This window comes from Crassostrea angulata, chromosome 9, assembly GCF_025612915.1.
Source record: "Crassostrea angulata isolate pt1a10 chromosome 9, ASM2561291v2, whole genome shotgun sequence".
NCBI classification, from domain to species: domain Eukaryota; kingdom Metazoa; phylum Mollusca; class Bivalvia; order Ostreida; family Ostreidae; genus Magallana; species Magallana angulata.
Genome location: NC_069119.1, coordinates 6,155,771 through 6,175,688, shown reverse-complemented (window position 1 = coordinate 6,175,688; position 19,918 = coordinate 6,155,771). Strand labels below are relative to the sequence as shown.

The 19,918-nt window shown below is 31.0% G+C and overlaps 1 protein-coding gene across 1 annotated transcript in view; it reads right to left on the bottom strand.

Annotated features, from left to right (window-relative positions):
• Positions 1–19,690, bottom strand: part of LOC128163278 (atlastin-1-like) — a 67,805-nt gene extending 48,115 nt beyond the window's left edge. Inside the window, exons 1-5 of the mRNA XM_052826821.1 lie at positions 19,541–19,690; positions 17,126–17,352; positions 15,483–15,614; positions 14,795–14,899; positions 126–176 (exon numbers count right to left, since the gene is read on the bottom strand). Coding sequence (XP_052682781.1) covers positions 126–176; positions 14,795–14,899; positions 15,483–15,614; positions 17,126–17,239 — 402 coding nt within the window. The 5' untranslated portion in view covers positions 17,240–17,352; positions 19,541–19,690. The remainder of the gene's footprint in view (positions 1–125; positions 177–14,794; positions 14,900–15,482; positions 15,615–17,125; positions 17,353–19,540) is intronic.
• Between the last annotated feature and the right edge of the window lie 228 nt (positions 19,691–19,918).

The window sequence follows — 19,918 nt, the reverse complement described above, 5'->3', positions numbered from 1 at the left end:
GCATGTATATCAAAAATTTCTTCCAATCGGGATGAGATTGAATCGATTTTCCCTAAGGAATATAGCTAAAAATATGTAGAAAGTAAAAATTTCTTTACACACTACCTTTAAATATAATTCTTTACCTCTAAGTTTTCCAAATCATCTTCTTGTATCTGATGCATAAGATTATAAATCTGAATGGATAAAAATATGATACATTAGCTTTCTATAGCAATAATCATATTTGTAATGAAATTACATCACAAAAAAGGATCAGTTAAAAATTATACTTAAAAGGTATAAAAACAGGTTTAAAACAAACATTTTTCTTTCTCGTTAAAAGTTAGTTCACTCCTATCATTCATTATCTCTCTCTGTTTCTCTTTCCTTTCTCTCTCTCTCTCTCTTTCTCTTTCCTTGCCTCGCCGCGGACATTTTTGACACCTATTTCATTCATGTTTATAAAACAAACATTGTTAATACATGTTTAAACAATTCACTTGAATACCATTTGTATCTGATCTGCCAATTATGTATTATAAATACATCGATTTATTTGGTTTTTCTCGCCTCAAGCGTATAGTTATTGTTTACGTTTATCACCCGACATTCGGAAGCCATGTTTAAAATCCCCAGGTGTAAATAATGTGACCGGCCAAAATGGCCGCCTAATGCAAGTCGACTGTACAGTTTCGGATCAAAATACGATGACCGCTGACCGCGTTTGACAGGTAACCGCTCTTTAGAGGGCAATTATATAGGATTTTTCATCGGGAGGAAATAAAATGACCGCATACGAAAGGTGACTGCTTAATAGGGGTGGCCGCTTCGGCAGTTTTGACTGTATTTGTTTCACTGAAGAATAAGTACCGTATTTCATTCTAAATACATTCATGCCTGTAATTTATTAATAAGATATCATTGATTGTTACAAACTGAATGGAAGTGAAATCTTTTCAAGTACAAAATACACTCAGTATATTGATTCAATAGCCACAGATTTATAGAATATATAAACCACCTTAAATATATAAGTTGCCGTGGCGCAGAGGGAGTTAAGTGATGCTAGTAAACGAAGGGCTCCGGGTTCAATCCTCGCCTTTTTTTTTAATTTTTTTTTTTTGTCATTTAATTTTTCTAGAGCAAAAACCGCTTTGATAGCAGCAATCTTTAAGCCACATTTATGCCATCTTTAAGTCACCTTTAAGCCACATTGAAACTTAAAGGTAGTTTAAAGGTGGCTTAAAACCGTCTTTAAGCTACCTTTAATCATCTTTAAGCCACCTTTAAGGAGAGCTTACAGATGGTCATTCATCCTATGAACACAATATAGGTTATCACAAGTAGTCTTTTTATCTCATACGTGTGGTGTAAACTACCTGAGTGATAAACTCTTTCTTTATGAACGGGTGATGCTTTATCAAATACTTCCGGCCAAAACTATTTTTTTAAGAACAACCTTCCGCTTTCGTGACCTAGTTTTTGATAAATTACCCTATGTTCCACATTTTTATTTCTACTTCTAAAAATTGATTAAAAATATAATTTAGGGAAGATTTCCTTTCTTAAAAAATGAAGAAAATACAGGTATGTAGTTAATGTACCTGAAAATAATGTTAGCTCTCAAATCAGGGGTGGATCTAAGATTTGACGTTAAAGGGGGTCCAGGACAAAGCCCTAGTGGGGGTGCAAGGGGAGAAGCCCACAGAAGCTCATGGATTCTAGAGATTGTGTAGGGTAAAAGGAAAGTCTCAAAATTTAAACTTTTGTGATTTTACCTCTTTTACAGTTCCAGCAACGTTATTTTTTTTTACAAGAAAAACGATAGGATAGGATTCAAGCACGATATAATATGATTTACACACGATATAATGGTATTCACGCACGATACAATATGATTTATACACGACAGGAAAGGATAAACGGTAATGAGAATTTTATCTCGTTAAACGATCTATACATTTAACCTGATAATGGCATCATGTGAAAAATGTAAGCCTTCCGTCTTCTTGATCTACTTGATGCTTACAATATAACTCAAACTAAAGAATCGCCAAGTCCAATTGTTGGTTACCAAGTAGTTTATGACCAAGCGTGATCGTATAGTCAAAATAACAACATCATTCAAAAGCAGCCCAAATCAAAGATCTGCTTAATATCATTTTACATGGATATATATAACATGTTACTTATGATTGACAGTTCTGACCAGTTCAGCCTATCTATGATGATCGTGAGTGAACATTTAGTGATAAAATTCCAGAGATATATTTTTTTTTCTAAATAAAGTAACAAAACTGTTAGAACTGTCTATCAAAGAATCCGAGTCCCGAGTCTTTAAGTCTCCCATCTGGGTATGATGCACCGTTTAAGCAGAATACATTCATTCATACCAGGCTTAAAGGACACAATGGTCAAATAGCATTACATGACAAACTTGCAATATCAGGGGCCTCATTTTAGACACAGAATCGCCAAATATGACAATATGTTGATTACTTGTTTATAAATTTTCAATTTGAATTTTACTGTTCCCGAATTCCATACCTAATTAATGAACGTCAATTAAGACTAAGGTTGTTGGGATGCAGGCTTTTAGTCTTCCGCCTGAGTATGACGCACCGCATACGTACAATATCAAAAGGTCATATTTAAAAGTATACATTAGTTAATGGTTTAAAAGGGTACAAAATATATATAAAACATGCTATACATAACCCAGTGTAGAGTACAAGAACTATCGATGCAGACACAGTATCGCCAAATATGACAATTTATATGATATAAACTACCAATTTGGACATTATTGTGTCCGCATTCTGTGCCTGGTTGCACAATATCATTTAGGAATACTACGAAGTGCTACACGAGTCACAGAATTCATTCTGTTAGTTGCCATTACCACAATTCATTGCGCTGTATCTAGGTATACATAAATATCATAGTGACCAATAATATTCTAATATTAACAATTCAAGGTCATAGCATGGCTATTTGTTTACAGAAAAAACACGTACAAACAATGGATTCCTCTTATTATCAAATGCAGATCATCACTGCATCGTTTATAGAATGTATAAAAATGACCAATTAAAATTTATCATAAAAAATACAGGCTTAAATGATAAATAAATTATCTGTTACTTTGTTTTCATCACCGAACAGATCACGTAGTTATGTCCATTTTTGAACAATTAAATACATTTAGAATGCCTACAAGCTCTCCAAAAACTGCATTTAACAAGCTCTTGGACTCCTATTTAAAATGATGCAAAATTGAATATAGGTACCGGGATTACTTTTTCCGTTACTAAATATAGAATGTCAATCTTTTTTTTATTTTCTACATAATTCCTTCAAAGCCGTAAAATACCAGAAAAGATTCATCAAATCAATTATGATGTCATAATGGTTCTAGCACCAAGAAAACACTCTGGAATCATTTACTAGATCTTGATCTTAAGGAAGGAGTCTTCTCGTTATTTAACATACTTCTTATAATAAGAAATTCATGAAATTTTAACACAGTCAAATGGATCATCATACCAAATGATTCTCACAGTTTCATCAAATTTGACCTTTTTGTTTTTGCATAAAGGTCAGGTCAAGGTCACTAACTTTCTTTGTATTTATGTTGAAATTTGTTCAGATTTTAAGATTATATTCTTCAATGAAATGATAGAATATCGGAATGTTTATCAGCTTATACTACTAAATTGCAATAAATATTTATACTAAAATTGATGTTCCTCAGCCCGCATTTCCTCTAATTTTCTTAAATTTCCAATAATAAAATATTTCCGATTTTTATATATTATGAAGACTCTATATAAAGATATGAATAGACAGAAAAGCAATTTAAAAAGAGAGACAAATTTAGTTTAGTATTTTTTCACAAAAATCAATGTATAGAATGGGCCCTTTAGAAAGCTTATAAAAATGTAATTTGATGGGCAACTCATATTTTAAAAATATATTCTGAAACCCATGTATCATCTCATTAGTTCAAATTAGTAAAAAAAAAATCCAACATTAATGTTATTGTTTTTAACGAGGCCGGGTCTAATTTGTTCTGCACTAGATTTTTGGATGAAACTTTTTACATGAATTTCTACTTATATAATTATTATTTTAAGATTAAAAAATAAGACATTTACCACACCGTTTGTTCAGGGGGTCATCTCAAAGTTTGTTAATCTTTAACATAGGACCCTATGGGATTTTGCTTGAAATGCATCAATTTTGCATATTTTTTACATTTTTTTCAAAGCTTCTGCCCTAGGGATATCTTTTTCTGTTCTACATATTAAAGTTATTGCTAAAAGGCATCAAATGGTCAAATAAAAAAACCCTTTTACCTCCTGGTTTGTTCCAGGGGTCTTATCAAAGTTGATTTTTGTATGCCCAATTTCCCAGATTCGTCAGATAATGGCTATTTTTTATTTGACAAAGGCGGAAAAGGTGATCTATATAGTATTATTTAAACATTCAGACATATTAAAGTAATAAAAAAAATATATAACATCACATATTAAGGGTCATTAATATAAAATACATGATTACTGTCTTGAAATATATATGTATTAAGCTATATTTAGAAAACGTGACAGAGGGCTAGGCTTGCTGAACCCTCTTCTCGTTTTCGCCGAGCCCAAATATTGCTTATACTTCGAGACATTTATGTTTATTCCACAATATAACATTATTTTTACGCATCAAACGAGATATTTTTATCAATTGTCGCTGAATATCTGCAGTTGAAACTATCACGCCATAGCGTCAACCAAGCAAAAAGATGACGTCACAATACAAATGAAACGCTGTGCGAAAGCGTGTGCACTCGTTCTGTACTCGGCCTCGTTAAAATGCTAAAACAGACGCATCAATCTGCAGCAATTCTGAATTGCGAAACATATGATATTTTCCTACGCCAATATTCCGCCAAAAATATAATCCTTGTTAGTTTCTAAACATTGATTACTTTTTCTATGCCAAGTTGTATGATAGTAAAAAAGGCAGAAAAACATACTATTTTAATTTCCTTTCATCTTCATTTAATGAACAATTAGGCCTGATCAAATTTACGTTTGACAAGTCGAAAACCAGAAAAGACTCCTTCCTTAAGGGTGTTGTTTACCCGATATTTCTACTATATCATGGAATTAGGCTCAAACAAAAACAGATTGTTAGCCAAACAGAGGAAATTCAAACTAAATTTTGAAGATTTTGTTTTTCGCTAAAACATTTTGGTAGTACTCAATAATTAAAAGTCAAGATTTTATATTTGTGTCTACATAATTTTGCATATTTAATTTTAGTTATATCTCACTGATTCATTAAAATAATCGGATGGCATGGATTTCAAAGGTATTGAAAAATGCTTAGAAACGATAAAAGACATCATATCTAAAAATTTTGATCATTGACCTCATATAAATCATTTGCCAACCGAATATAATCAATGTAAGTAGTTTAATACCTAGATGTTTTAGTATTTTCATCATTCAATTTTGTGTAAAATTGGATCAAAAAATGGGTAGGAATGTTAAAAGTGACAGAGGATATTCGGACTGGAATATTTATAAAAGTTGTGAACGAAAACTTAATTCTTTGTATCAATTTAGTGGCATTGCCATTCTTTAACTGTATTTCATTTTAAAAAGTGTTAAGCAATTTGTATTATTTTCAGAATTAGGAACATCTCAATCATACTGTAAAATTTTAAGGGATTTTCCTTTAATTTTCCAATAGTATTCAATGGCCATTAAGTAAAAAGTAGGTCAATCACAGGATGAACCTCTGCCATTCAGTCATCTGAAAGGTGACTGAATTGAATCTGAAAGGTGACTGAAGGTTACATAGCTGTGCCATTCAGTCACCTTTCCAGACCTTTCAGTCAACATTCAGTTGACTAAATGGCAGAGGTGCATCCTGTAAATGACATACGTTTTTGAAAGTGAAAAAAATCACATTACATTCAAAGGTCTATAACACACAAAAGCTGGTTTTTCATTATCATCAGTGGATTTTTTCATTCTGAGTAAATGTCATCATTAAGATATCCCATCCATATTGGGACCTATTTTTCTAACCTTGATTATTCATCATGTATTAAATAGTCTGATATTAGTTTAAAGCATTAAAGAGTAGAAACGGATTTACCGAGGGGAATTTTCAAAAATATTATTAACTAAGCAGTAATTAATTAGTGAATATTGCATTAGGGTCTATGGAGACAAGGTAATTTTTTTAAATAAAAAAGTAATTACGAAGAATATCAATAAATGCTTCGGTGGAAAGTTACCTTTTATCATTAGGATTTCAAAAATATTAAAAATAAATTTTTTACCCCTTAGATTTGTTATATAAATAATTTTTATAGATTTAAAGCAAAGGAGGCAACTTTTCAAGAACAGGGAAAGGTCATTTATTAGGACACATTCTGCTCTTAAATACTGATATTTAAACATGAGAATTATGTGCAAGATGCGATACATATCTGTTTGCCCCCAAATTCATTGATTCTGTGGCTAACATGGATCGAACACCTTATATAAATGTTTACACAGAAATACACTCCGCGTACGATTTGTTAACATTGTTTTCATTAGAACCGCACACCCTATCCGATCGCCAAAAACAATATATCACGAGATTAAATCACACGGGAAATAGCGAGTTTATTTAAAATACAACTCTTGTTCTAAATAAACATGAAGTATTTCATAAATACACTTACTTTTATATCTGTAAAAAATGATTCATAACAAAAAAATTATAATACATACAAGTTAAATCCAAGAACTCCGATAGTTTATATCAAATTCTATTTCTACTGCATACAAATATAATTTACATGTAATGTTGTTTACAAGTAATTTTGATAAAAAAAATTAAGAAATTAAAATGATAGAATGCTGGATAGGCCTATTTTTTAAAAATAAAATATCGTGTACGGCGCATTAAACGACCTGCGAATTTGAAATAAATTTACTTATGAAAAGGCATGAAACGACTCACACGATAAAATAGACGGAAAAACTGCTCAAATTGAATAATAAACCTGATAGGATTGATGCACAATAGGATATGATTAACGCATAATAGAACAGTATACACGCACGGTACGATAGGATTATCATCGATTCACGATACTATATGATAAGATTGTAAAAATAACGTTGCAGGTACTATACTTGTAAAGCGATTGTTGACAAAGGTATTAAAGGTTTTTAGATTAAATACCTGTAGTTATCCAATCAAAAAGCTCTGTCTTGCAGAAATATATAAAAACACATATCCTTTTATTTTTAGGGGGTCCAGTGTCGAAGTCCCCGGAAGCTTTTGGGTTCTAGATATTTGTCGGATAAAATTAAAGTTTTCACATTTAAAATTTCTGTGTTATTTTTTCTTGTGATTATGCTTAAAAGTAGTAACAAATAGCTTTGAACTATCGATGTCAAAGTGTTTCATAATAAACGTAGAAGTGTCTTTTTAAACACAAATTAGTATAACCAATTACTAAATGGTAGGTGACTGGTCTTATATGAAACCAGGGAGATCGTTATAAGTACTGAAATGGACTTTTTATGAACGTTACACCATTCATACTACCTCATACTACTCCGTTGAAATAAGTTTAATGTAGAGAAATCCCATGAGTTTCCAAATAGTTGATTATTAAGACTCACAAGTTGAAAGTTTGCCAGAAAATGTATGATTTAATTTTTTGACAACTTTAAGGGGCCGGTTTCGCCCTCTTCCTTTGAATCCGCCATTGCAAGTAGATTAATCCTGATCTAGATCGAGGCCACTAATCGACACTACTTTGAAAGCAATGTTTTGATTTTGTTTGTTAACAAAAAAAAAATCACCAAAGGACTATGTGCGGTATGATCAAATATCTGCCCCCGATTTCAACCAATTTTTAAATTGTATCGTATAAAAATAAAATCTTTACAAATCATTGTATAGAGGATGCCTATTACTTTAATAATGATTTTAGTCATCATTGCTCATTCGCTGTGTATCTATGACGTCACCTAAATGGCCCAAATCTCGCAAATTTGCAAACAAATGAAAATACTCTCATTTTTGCTATATATTTTGCATTCGGAAGTATAGAGCGCAGGTCTGCTCAAGTGCAATTTTAACATATGTTTTCCTTCAGATAGTTATACACATTATACTAAAATATGGTACTTGAGCAAGCCTGCGCTCGATGTTTCCCAGTCGAAAAACCATCGGAAAACACCCATGTTTCGCTGCAAAACATCAATTTATCAAAATAATGCAATCTTCATGACGTCATATCTACATTATGACGTCACTGTGGTGATAACCTTTTACACCTTTATTTCCAATATGATTTTAAGGATGACATTTACTCAGAATGAAAAAAAAATCCACTGATGATAATGAAAAACCATCTATTGTGTGTTATAGACCTTTGCTTGTATTGTTATTTTTCACTTTCAGAAAAGTAGGTCAATGACCTACTTTTTGAGTTAATGGCCATTGACAATTTATTGAAAAATGAAGAAAAATCCCATAAAATTTTACACTACGATTGAGATTTTCTTTATTATAAAAATATTACAAATAATTAAACACTTTAAAAAAATAAGATACAGTTTACGAATGGTAGTGGCACTAAATAAGTACACAACATTAAGATTTCAGCATCAATTAAAAAAAATAATTCAGTCCGAATTTCCTCTATCAGTTTTCAAATCCGTACCCATTTTTGATTCAATTTTACAAAAATTGAATGATGATAATACAAAAACATTTATGATATTGAACTACTTATATTGACCTTATTCTGTTGGCATAAAATTTATATGAGGTCAATGATCAAAATTTTGAGATATGATGTCTTTTATCGTTTTTAAGCATTTTTCAATATTATTATTATTCGTGCCATAAGATTTTTGAAATGAATAAGTGAGGTAAAACCAACGGAAAATATGCAAAATTACGTAGACTTAAATATGAAATCCTAACTTTTAATATTAGACTTCTGCCAAAAAACTTTTAGCAGAAAACAAAATCAGCAAAATTTAGTCCGAATTTCCTCTGTTTGGCTAAAAGTCAATTTTTGATTGAGCATAATTCCATAATAAAGTAAAACTATTGAATGATTTGTCAATAATAATTCATTTCATAAATACTTTTTGTGTTTAGAACAAATTTTACTCATTACATTGAACTTTTTAACAATCGGAATTTGAGAACTCAAACCCTGAGTAAATAACACCCTTAACTATCTTTCACCTTATTTTTAAAGCTCTTTCTAAAACTTTGATTTTGGGGGCAAAAAATGCATAAAACCGCACTTAGTCCTTTTCCTCCTAATACAATGGCTTTTTGAAAATTTGTGGGTATCAATTTTCAAGGATTCAATGAAAATCATAATTTCAAGATAAATTTGTGGAAAATGTACTTATCACTAAAAATGTTAATATAAAAAGCACTTCGATTAACATTTCATTTCATGGCTCGGCCTAACAACAAAATCCACGAACAATGGTAATTTACGATAATTGATGAAATCACAGTACTTCACGACCAATAAGTATCCCTTATCAATGTTTTTTTTCACTTTCGAAGTAATAATGTTTGTTTCACAAAATACTATCAACTGTTTAATTTTTATTTTAGTTCATTACATTTCACTTCAAATTAACGATTTTTTGGAATTTTTTTTTGCAAATCAACTAATAATCAGTGATTGAAAAAAGGAGGATACTAATTTTTCTATTGATTGACGTGCTACGCGCATTGATGAAGATTTCCGGTCAAATTTTTCTTTAATACGTCGATCAATAGAACATGTATTATCTTCATTTCTTATCATTTAATAAAACATTTTCAAATCATAAAATGAAGATGTCATTGATTCAAAATGTAAGTAATGTAAATGAAGCGCCGCGTATGAATACAAAACAACAACAGCAAAAATATTCAAAAAGGATGCGCCATCAGCTGATGCAGATTTATTAAGCTGAATTAAATGGATTAGGGTGATTTAACCATGCATCGGACACATACCTTGGATCGGACAACTTTGTTTATAAATATACAAATAAATGTGCATGCGCTCGTGTGTTGTTTCGTATATTCATGAATTAGAACAAATGAACTTTATCATTATTAAGAATTTGACAGTCACATTGTCAAAGAAATAGCAATATAGACATCGTAAAATGATATCAAATACGCCATAATTGAAAATTTAGTTACGAAGATTTTACACTAAAGCATTATTTGAATGTTGTGCGTTTGGTTGTGAATTAGTGAAAATGCACTCTCTGCGTAAAATAATTAGAAAGAAGTAAGTTTTGAAAAAAAATTTGATTAAAATAAGTCCAAGAAATTTGAACAATTAATGTCAAGGTCATTATTGCACCATATGTTCATTTCACCATGGATCGGACACAAATTAACCATGCATCGGACAGTTTTCACTGCATGATTTCTTCTAATAATATGGAGATTATGTGCCCATTCCTTGTGATATACTTTAAATGTGAAGTAAAATAAAAATTTAAAAAATAAACTGATACAAACATTTTCCTCAAACTACTTAAAAATCGAGTTTTACGGACACGGCCTTTTTAGTCCAAAGTGCCTGTAGGAGCTGGCACGATAAAGAACCCCTTATGATAAATATTCCTTTAAACAGAAGCACTAGTCTAAATTCCTATATGTAGATTTGAGGATTTACATTTAAAGAAATATGAATAGCAATTGAATAAATTAATTTTTCCGAACCTTTATATTTTTGCATTAAAACCAGAAAATGTTGTTATTTTTAATCTCTACTGCACCTCTATAGCTGTCCGATGCTCGGTAAATACTGTCCGATCCATGGTGAAATAGTTCAACACTTCATTAATTTGCTTTATTTTCTACATTTTTAACAATTTCACAATTTTTTCTCCAATAATTAAGCAAAGGGAAAACCTGCAACTTTTAAAACAAGTTTTATTTATATTTGGACGATATTTGATGCGTGAACAAAGGGAAAAATCCAAAGGTGTCCGATGCATGGTGAAATCACCCTATACACAAATAGTGAATTTAAATCTGAACCGGCTGAATTAAAAACAAACGAAGGGAAAATACATGCGATAGCTTGTGATATATTATTCACTGTACAGAAATATTCGTGAAAACTGGTTTTCATGTGAGATCACTGGAATATGCAACTTGATATAACCATGCCAGGAGAGGCGATCGTGGACAAAAATATTTGATATGTCGACAAAGAATAGTGTGTATAAACGACTTTTGTAAACGTTGTGGTAACTAGATAGCCAGTAATGAACTTAATGGTATATCTGCCGCTTGAAATGCGCCGAAAGAGTTCACTTGATGCACTACCCATAGCTTTGTTTTACGATGCTTATTCTGATGACCGCTCATGTAAGTGTGTTAATTTAAAACTCATCGTTACCAAATTTGAACTGTGGTGTTTCCGTCAAAGTGCATATGCCTATATGTTCGTTATTATCATTACTGGAATTGGAAGTCTCAGGAACAGCCAGCTTCGACGTAAAAGGTTGATCGTTGATCTCAAGCAGACGAAATCGTGAAAAGACGCTTGACTTTCTATTTCGTGAATTAAATAATGTGTATTGTTTATTTTTTTAGATTAAATTTCAATTTTTAAATTTATAAAGTTGCATTTTTTTGCTTACAATTAAACAAACACAACTTTACATGTTATTGATTGTGTGTATCTTGGAAACTCCCTTTCTATAAATAGTGTTAGATCAGAGCAGTTGAGAAAAGTAGATCCGGCAAAACTTTTATTGATGCAGGTATCAAAGAAATTTTTCGACCTATCAGAAGCGCCGATATCTCATCAAACGAATAAATATTAAATGATACTTACATCAAAAAGGTTTCTTTCATCTCCGAAAAGACGTAACACTTTGTATTGCGCAAGGTCACAACAAGAGCATAACACAACGTAGGTTGCATTATTTGATTAAAACAAAGGAAATCATTTCAGGGGCTGTATCATGAATTTATATCAGTTCATTCCTTAGATAGTTCTTTGAAAGAAAACTATATTTATCACCGAAAAAATGAACTACATTTCTTTGTGCAAGGTCACAACCGCATAACACAACATTCATTGCATTATTCGATTAAGTCAAAGAAATTATTTAAGGGACTGTCTCAAAAACTTTATATAAGTTAAACCGTATAAGATCAATAGAAAATCTATAGTTGTGTGATTTGTGTGGAATGATGTTTTTTTTGCTTCCCAAATATATACACCATTTCAATCAGATGGATAAAGCAAGTACGAAATCCCACAATAGCAATATCCTACGTATCCAGTAACTGTGTACCCATAGACTATTTCAATAGTGGTTATGGATGTATTTCATTTGAAAAGTCATTTGCAAACACTGTTAAAGCAATTACTTTGACAGTGTTTGGCGATGCATTTCATTATTAGAATAACGTTACAGACACTATTGAAGTACCACTACTATTAAAATTATTTTTCAATCGTTGTTGGCTATGAATTTCTTTATAAGTTTTACTTTGTAATCGCTTTTGCAACACTTTTGGAAAGAAAGAAGTTGTATATCATTTTGCAAACTTTTTTCAAAACACTTTATCTAACTAACAATTTCAAATACACAATTAAGGCTTTACAAACTTGTATGTTTTACGGTAATAGTAATTGAGACATTGCAATTGATGTACTTATGTTAGAAGTTTCACTGTTGTGCAGAAATAACCATTCCTCGCAGATTAACATTTAGAATTGGTTTTCATATTTTTTCTTGACCTTTGTCTTTCTATAGACATACCATGTTCTATGAATATTGTAATCTATTTGTACAAGAGTGAACATCTTGTAAATTGCAAGAACTTCTCTTCAAACCCCTTAAATACCAAATAATTATTTATTGATAAATATTGTTATAAATATCCCCATTGAGATAATTTTTTTCTATAGTGGTTTGTGATGTACTTCATTTTGACCATTAGTGAAGAATTTTATAACGACCACTATTGAAATAAATTATTTCAGTAGTGGTTGATTATGAAGTTTATTATAAGAAATAATTTGCAATCACCATTAATAAAATATTTTATATTGTATTTCATTATAATAATCTTTCTTGAAAAATGTTGTTTTAATGGCGGTTCTGTGTGTATTTTATTATAAGAATCATTCTGCAGCTGCAATTAAAATCAAACAATATTTTTTTAAATAATAGTTGGGAGCAATTTTTATTATACATATCACATATATTATAAATTATTTCCATTTAGGCCGTGGATGTATTTCATTTATTTGCAAAAATTATAAACTTATATATTTCCTATCATTTAATTTCTTGTAGAAATGGAAATTATTTCATGTATAAAAAAAACTCTGCTGAAATAAATTCGTAGGTGGCGACCAATTAGCTTTGAAGGAATTAACTCAAAAAGAAGGTCATTGACCTTTTTTAAAGTGGAAAATAACACTACCACAGAAGGTCTATAACACACAGTATCTATACTACTATATTAAAATAGACTCGGATTTTTTAGTTTAATACCGATAAATCAGAAGAGTACTGTCTTTTGTTTTATATATTTTAAACATCGTTGGAACTTGAAAATTACCAATTTGTTTTTATTTTTTCTCAATGAAGCTTCGTTAGTTAATAATTAACGAAAATTCCTCAAATAAATTACGGAAATCATCTGAATTTTTTGGATTTTACAATCTTGCGCATAACATTCACGGGAGGCTCTTTATTTCATGTTTCCACAATATCATATTTGCATGGATAAACTCGGAAACGATAAAACAAATATGTGTTAATTTTCATTGCAAAATTGTTTTCTATTCATCAAAGAAAATACGGGAGATAACTTTAACACAGTGCATTTACTATAATAAAATCCTGAGAGTTTCTAATGTCAACATTGTGTGTAAAAAACGTTGTTGAAATATGTTGAATTCTACAATTATAGAATTAAACTTTTTGAAGAAAGGTATTTACAGCTTCAAAATGGTTTGTTATGAACAATTTGACTGTTATTTTCAATGCATCTTTATTAATTTTCTTCAAAATTGCTTTGAAGCGATTCTGCGATTGTCTGCTACATTACGGGTATATGGGAGGCATTTTAACTAGGGTGAAGGCCTTTCCCAAGACATAGTTAGATTATTCCAACTCAGCAGAGTGTAGTGAAATGAATAGAATTAGTGTAGGCTTGAAGTTTGGTTATGCAAGTGTCAACAATATACGGTGTTTCGATTTATCTATTTTGTAAATGCCCGAAATCATATGCAATGTCAACCCGTGCACGCAGGGTCAAAGTCTAGTATGGTTTTTAATTATCATCAGTAATTTTTTTTTATTCTGAGTAAACGTAAACCTTAACAGATAAATTTGAAAAAGGTTATCTCAGTTAATCCGGTTTATATCCACTTGGAATTTCTATGCCATTTCTCAGAGCAGTTGCAGTGGTAATCAACAAATTAGACCAAGAATAAGAAGACGTTTTCCCTACAAACGCCTCCCAAATGTTCAAAGGATACTATAAACGTATTATATTTGGCGTGTACGATATTTGGCGGAAATTAGTGTTTGAACAAGTTGGCGTAGATTTGAATTAGCGAATTCCTGAATGTGCCTTTCCTTATACATATACGCATAACATTTAGTGATGTACTTGATTTAGCAGAAGCCGTATTCTGCCAAAAGCGCTAAATAGAATACACAGCCATACTTTGAATATTTACATCTTAAATGTATAAGGCACTTTATGTTTTAATTACCTGCACAGAGCTTATCAAACCACTGAGGGTAAAAATGTTTGCACAGTCCTGTTTTGTTGATTTACAGTCAAAAACTCCTTGTGTGTCCATAAGCAAAATAGCGACCTTAAAATTAAAATAACGAAATAATAAAATGTGTACCTAAATTGAAACGTAGTTTTTAAAAGGGTAAATATTTTTTTTATCACAACTTTAAGATGGATTTAGAAGTACTAGATTCGGCAATGTGCAGGCAGAGTAATTTTTTATCTTCACTTTCTATTCAATATGATGTGCTTTAAGTTCTATAAGAATGTGTCGATACATTACATATATCAATAAAATATTAAAAATGTTTGTAAAAACACATCCTGCTGCAATTAAAATCTTGAATGTTTGTTGATCTTGCTATGTTACAAAATGTTAATTTTTAAGTAAACCTGTCGTTTAATTATATTCTGGAAAAAACTTTAACTGTTAGGTAGACAACATTATCATACATGTACAATATCAAACTATTCACTGATATGATATATAACTACACAATTTTTGGATGAAAATAGTGTATGTATTGCAGACGACCAGTACAAGTTTGTTGTTGTTGGATTGTACATTAAATGTATTGAATATATGAAACAAAAAACCCGGGATATATATTTTATATATCTAACATAACGAAAATGATTTTAAGAACAAAACAATATCAAACCTTTCCTTCTGATTCGGTTTCAACGATAAACGGCTTGCTCCAAATTTGGATACCATGAGTTACTGCATCTGTTCCATTTCGCCATTCAAATCCTTCTATTGTATCATCCTCATTCAACCAATCATCGCTCATCTGACAATTTAAAAATGTATATGATATGGTTTACACAATGTTTACATTAACATGTTTCTTAAATATCGTTTAATACGAAAGCCCATTGAGCTCATTTTCGTAGGTAAAAACAAAATATTTTTATCGCGAATAAACGCGAAACTTTCGCGAATAAACGCGTAACTTTCGCGAATAAACGCGAAACTTTCGCGATATAATGCAAAACTTTCGCTATATAACGCGTTAGTTTCGCGAATAAACGCGTAATTTTCGCGATATAACGCGTAACTTTCGCGAATAAACGCGAAACTTTAGCGATATAACGCGTAACTTTCGCGAATAAACGCGAAACTTTAGCGATATAACGCGTTAGTTTCGCGAATAAACGCGAAACCATTCTATAAATATTGTCATTTCATAGAGAACCCTTATGATGAAAAAGGATTGAAAACAAACACATTTTAAGTTTTTTTAATTATTATTCTAATATCCGTGTTAGGTTGATTTATGAAGACAAAATTATCTTTTTTGCATATAGGTATTAATAAATCTGATTAAACTTTATAACATTTTTATATGTTATATGTCCAAAGTAGATAATAAATTGGGCATCATATTACGATTTTCAGCTGTTCGCAGACCCTGAGTTCGAACAGGCATTCATTGATGATGTTTTTCTTATAAAATTGATATAAACTCAACCGTTGGAAACCTTTTAAATCTTAGTATTAATTTTCAAATGACATATGTGATAAATTTTGAGGACGAATTTACGTCATCTAGATTTGAACAAAAGCTTGAAAATTTCTATTCACAGCTTGACTTATCTTTCTGATATTAAACTAGACGTAAGACGTTAAGTTATGTCGCAGCGATATACAATATTATGTAACGTTTTAAACAATGATGTCCTTTAAATTCTAAAATGATACTTAATAAAACGTTTAATTCGAATTAAAATTGTTATAATTAAAAAATGTTGCTGCCTCATTTTCAAAAATACAGCGCCCATAAGAATGTGTGAAGCGCGATGCATTATGTCCTTTGAAAATCAGTACTAAGATTTTAAAGATTTCCTACGTTTGAATTTATGTTAATTTGTATAAGGTTAAATCTAATTCATTTACATCTTTATAAAATATTATTTTGTTTTATTTATGTTGATATATTTGTTTTCAGTAATTATTCTTCATAGGGGTTCTTCTATGAAATAACAATATCTATATTTAAGTTTCGCGTTTATTCGCGAAAGTAACGCGTTATATCGCGAAAGTTTCGCGTTTATTGGCGAAAATTTCGCGTTTATTCGCGAAAGTAACGCGTTATATTGCGAAAGTTTCGCGTTTATTCGCGAAAGTTTCGCGTTTATTCGCGAAAGTAACGCGTTATATCGCGAGAGTTTCGCGTTTATTCGCGAAAGTTACGCGTTTATTCGCGAAAGTTTCGCAATATAACGCGTTACTTTCGCGAAAAAAATATTTTTTTTACCTACAAAAATGAGCTCAATGGGCTTTCGTAGCATAAGTAGTTACCTCTGCTTTTAAATATTTCAAAAAGAATCCAAGAAGAAATGATTTGCCCTTTCTGAGGGCTCCTGCAATTGACACGATCATAACCACGTTGTCTTTTACATCATCATGTTCCATTATCCTTGAGAGGTTTTCTTCATTTAGTTTCAACTCGTGAAGTATTTTTCCATTCGTATTCTTACTTGATTCAATGTGTATTATTTGCAAAGGCTCCTCATTTCGAGGAATATCTGCAAAGCAAAATAAAGTAAAAAAAGTGACTAGAAATAGTTTAACTTTCATCCCGGTGTTCTAATATTAATTTTATAAATTTATTTTGAAAAATCATCTAACAGTCATTAGCCATTATCATTATTTATCATATGTTCAATCTTTTGATTAAATAAAAATAATACCCATTAAATTTATTTTATCATTACTATATTTTTAATGTATATTTATTTAATATTAGTTTATAATTAGGCAAGCTCAGTTATACACAGGAATGTGATCATATGAGCCTTTTAAATAAGACTGGTATTAATTTTTGCATATTTTACAGTGTGCGCAAAATAAAGCGTTTACACGCACTTTGAAAACTGTGCATTTTACACATTTCTTTTAAAGTGCATTTTTTAGAACAAGTCCCTGTACTTTGAGATTTTTTTAATCATATTTTTTTTATAAAAATGAAGTAATGTGTTTGGTAATTTTGGGGGGTCTGGTCGAATATATCAGACTTTCGCAGCAATGTTAAGACGTCCCGATGCTAAAGTACGGCTGGAAAACAATATTATTTGAATCATCGCAAAAATACTTTGACTGGGAGTATTTCTTAAAATCTATGTTTCATTAATTGACATCGATGTTAAACATTATATTTGATGCATTTTTGTGACGTCATATGTACTTCGTAATCACGTGACAGGCGAATCTTAATACTGCAAATGATCTATTTAAAACGCATCGGCGCAGGTGATTAATGACATTAAATCATACATATTTTTAAGAAAAATCCTTTGTTAAGTCATTAACTTTAAAGTTCTTGCTTGGGAAAGAAATAGATGTTTCTCGACATTTGTTTTTAACCTCACCTGCGCTATTTAGCACTAGCGTAGCATCAAACATACCATGGTCGTTAAAAATAAATGGCCTAACATTGTACTTTTACTGCAGACCTTTGCTGTTGCTTTTTAAAAAAAGTACATCACGGATTAAAAGATCGATCGTTGTGTGATTCGATGATGACGTTATACACACCGATGTGGAAACTTTGATATTGTATATCAAGCGCTTATGAGTATTTTTTACGAATCTTATCGAAAATAACCACAACAGTAAGGCTTTATTAATGAAGTCAAATTCATTCAAAACCTACATGTATCCTCTAAGATACGCTATACAAGTATAATATTATGATTAACGTTTTATTGATAATAAGTCCGATTAATTAAAAAAGTGTGATTTCGGTATCTTTACAAATATATCGTCCAATAATACAGTGTATCTTCACATTTTGGACGCATTCTTAATCATATTAATATAAGATTTGTATAGCATATCGCAGAGAACTTAATATGCCAGAAACCTTCAATTTGAACAAATAGAAAGTAATAAGCGAGAGAAATGTGTTTTTATCTTTTATCTTTTTTTATTTACTCCCCCCCCCCCCCTTACAGAAAACTCGCATTATTTACATAAACCTATTTGATGAAAGGCCGACATTATATAAATAGTGCCTGTTTGGGAGGGTAACAGTTGAAATTGACACCCCGAGAAAACCATTGTCAACCGACGCGAAGCGGAGGTTGACAATGGTTTTCAAGGGGTGTCAATTTCAACTGTTATCCTCCCAAACAGGCACTATTTATTTTGTTATACTGAATGTCTTAATTTTTAAGAAAATTTGACTGCTTTTAAATAGGAATAACATGAATTCTACAGCGAATCGTACGCGCATAACTTTCGCGTATGTAACATTTTTTTAATGTTACCCGTTGCTTAGTGCGTTGCTAACGCTGAGGGTAATAGAAAATATTATAAACTGCGTCTTAACCAATCAGATTTCAGTATTTAACATGAAAGTATAACAATCATTATTACACAAATTTTACTTGCTTTGTCTCCTTTAAACCGGTTGTGAATATTATATTTTTGTTAAATCGTTTCACTATTTTCACTCCAAAATATGGGGAAAGTCTCTCTCTCTCTCTCTCTCTCTCTCTCTCTCTCTCTCTCTCTCTCTCTCCATCTCTGAAAGAGAAAATTCGTCCTCAAAACATTTGCGCATTGTTCAACAATTATTTAAGCATTTGAAACACTGTTTAAACAGTTCGTTGCCACAGTATGCAATATTACCAAGTTGAAAGTTTGTGCAATAAAACATTTGCCTCCCTAAGCTAAACTGTCGTTGTTGTCTGATGAATTTTGTTCACTTACTTGATGAGCTTGAAGGTTCTGAAGTTATTTGTTGATCTGATGTGCTCGGATTGTTTCCTGGAATAGGGATAATCTCTGAGGCCTCATCAGTCGTTTCTTGTGGCAAGATTTCAGACGCCTTTTCTCTTTCATATAAGATAGTATGTGGTGTTATACCTTTGTAAAAAATGCGACAGTACGTATACTTTGCAAGCAGTGGTTTTATTTTTCAAACAGTTTCTGTCAATAAACGAAACGAGAGGCAGGTGGATCTTTTTATAAAGTCATTGCATTATTAAACATTACTTCATGTACTACAGATGTTATGCACTATATAGTGCACATTTTTTGACGAAACTTGATGTGTTAAACTATTACCGTAAAGTCTCGTGTATATAT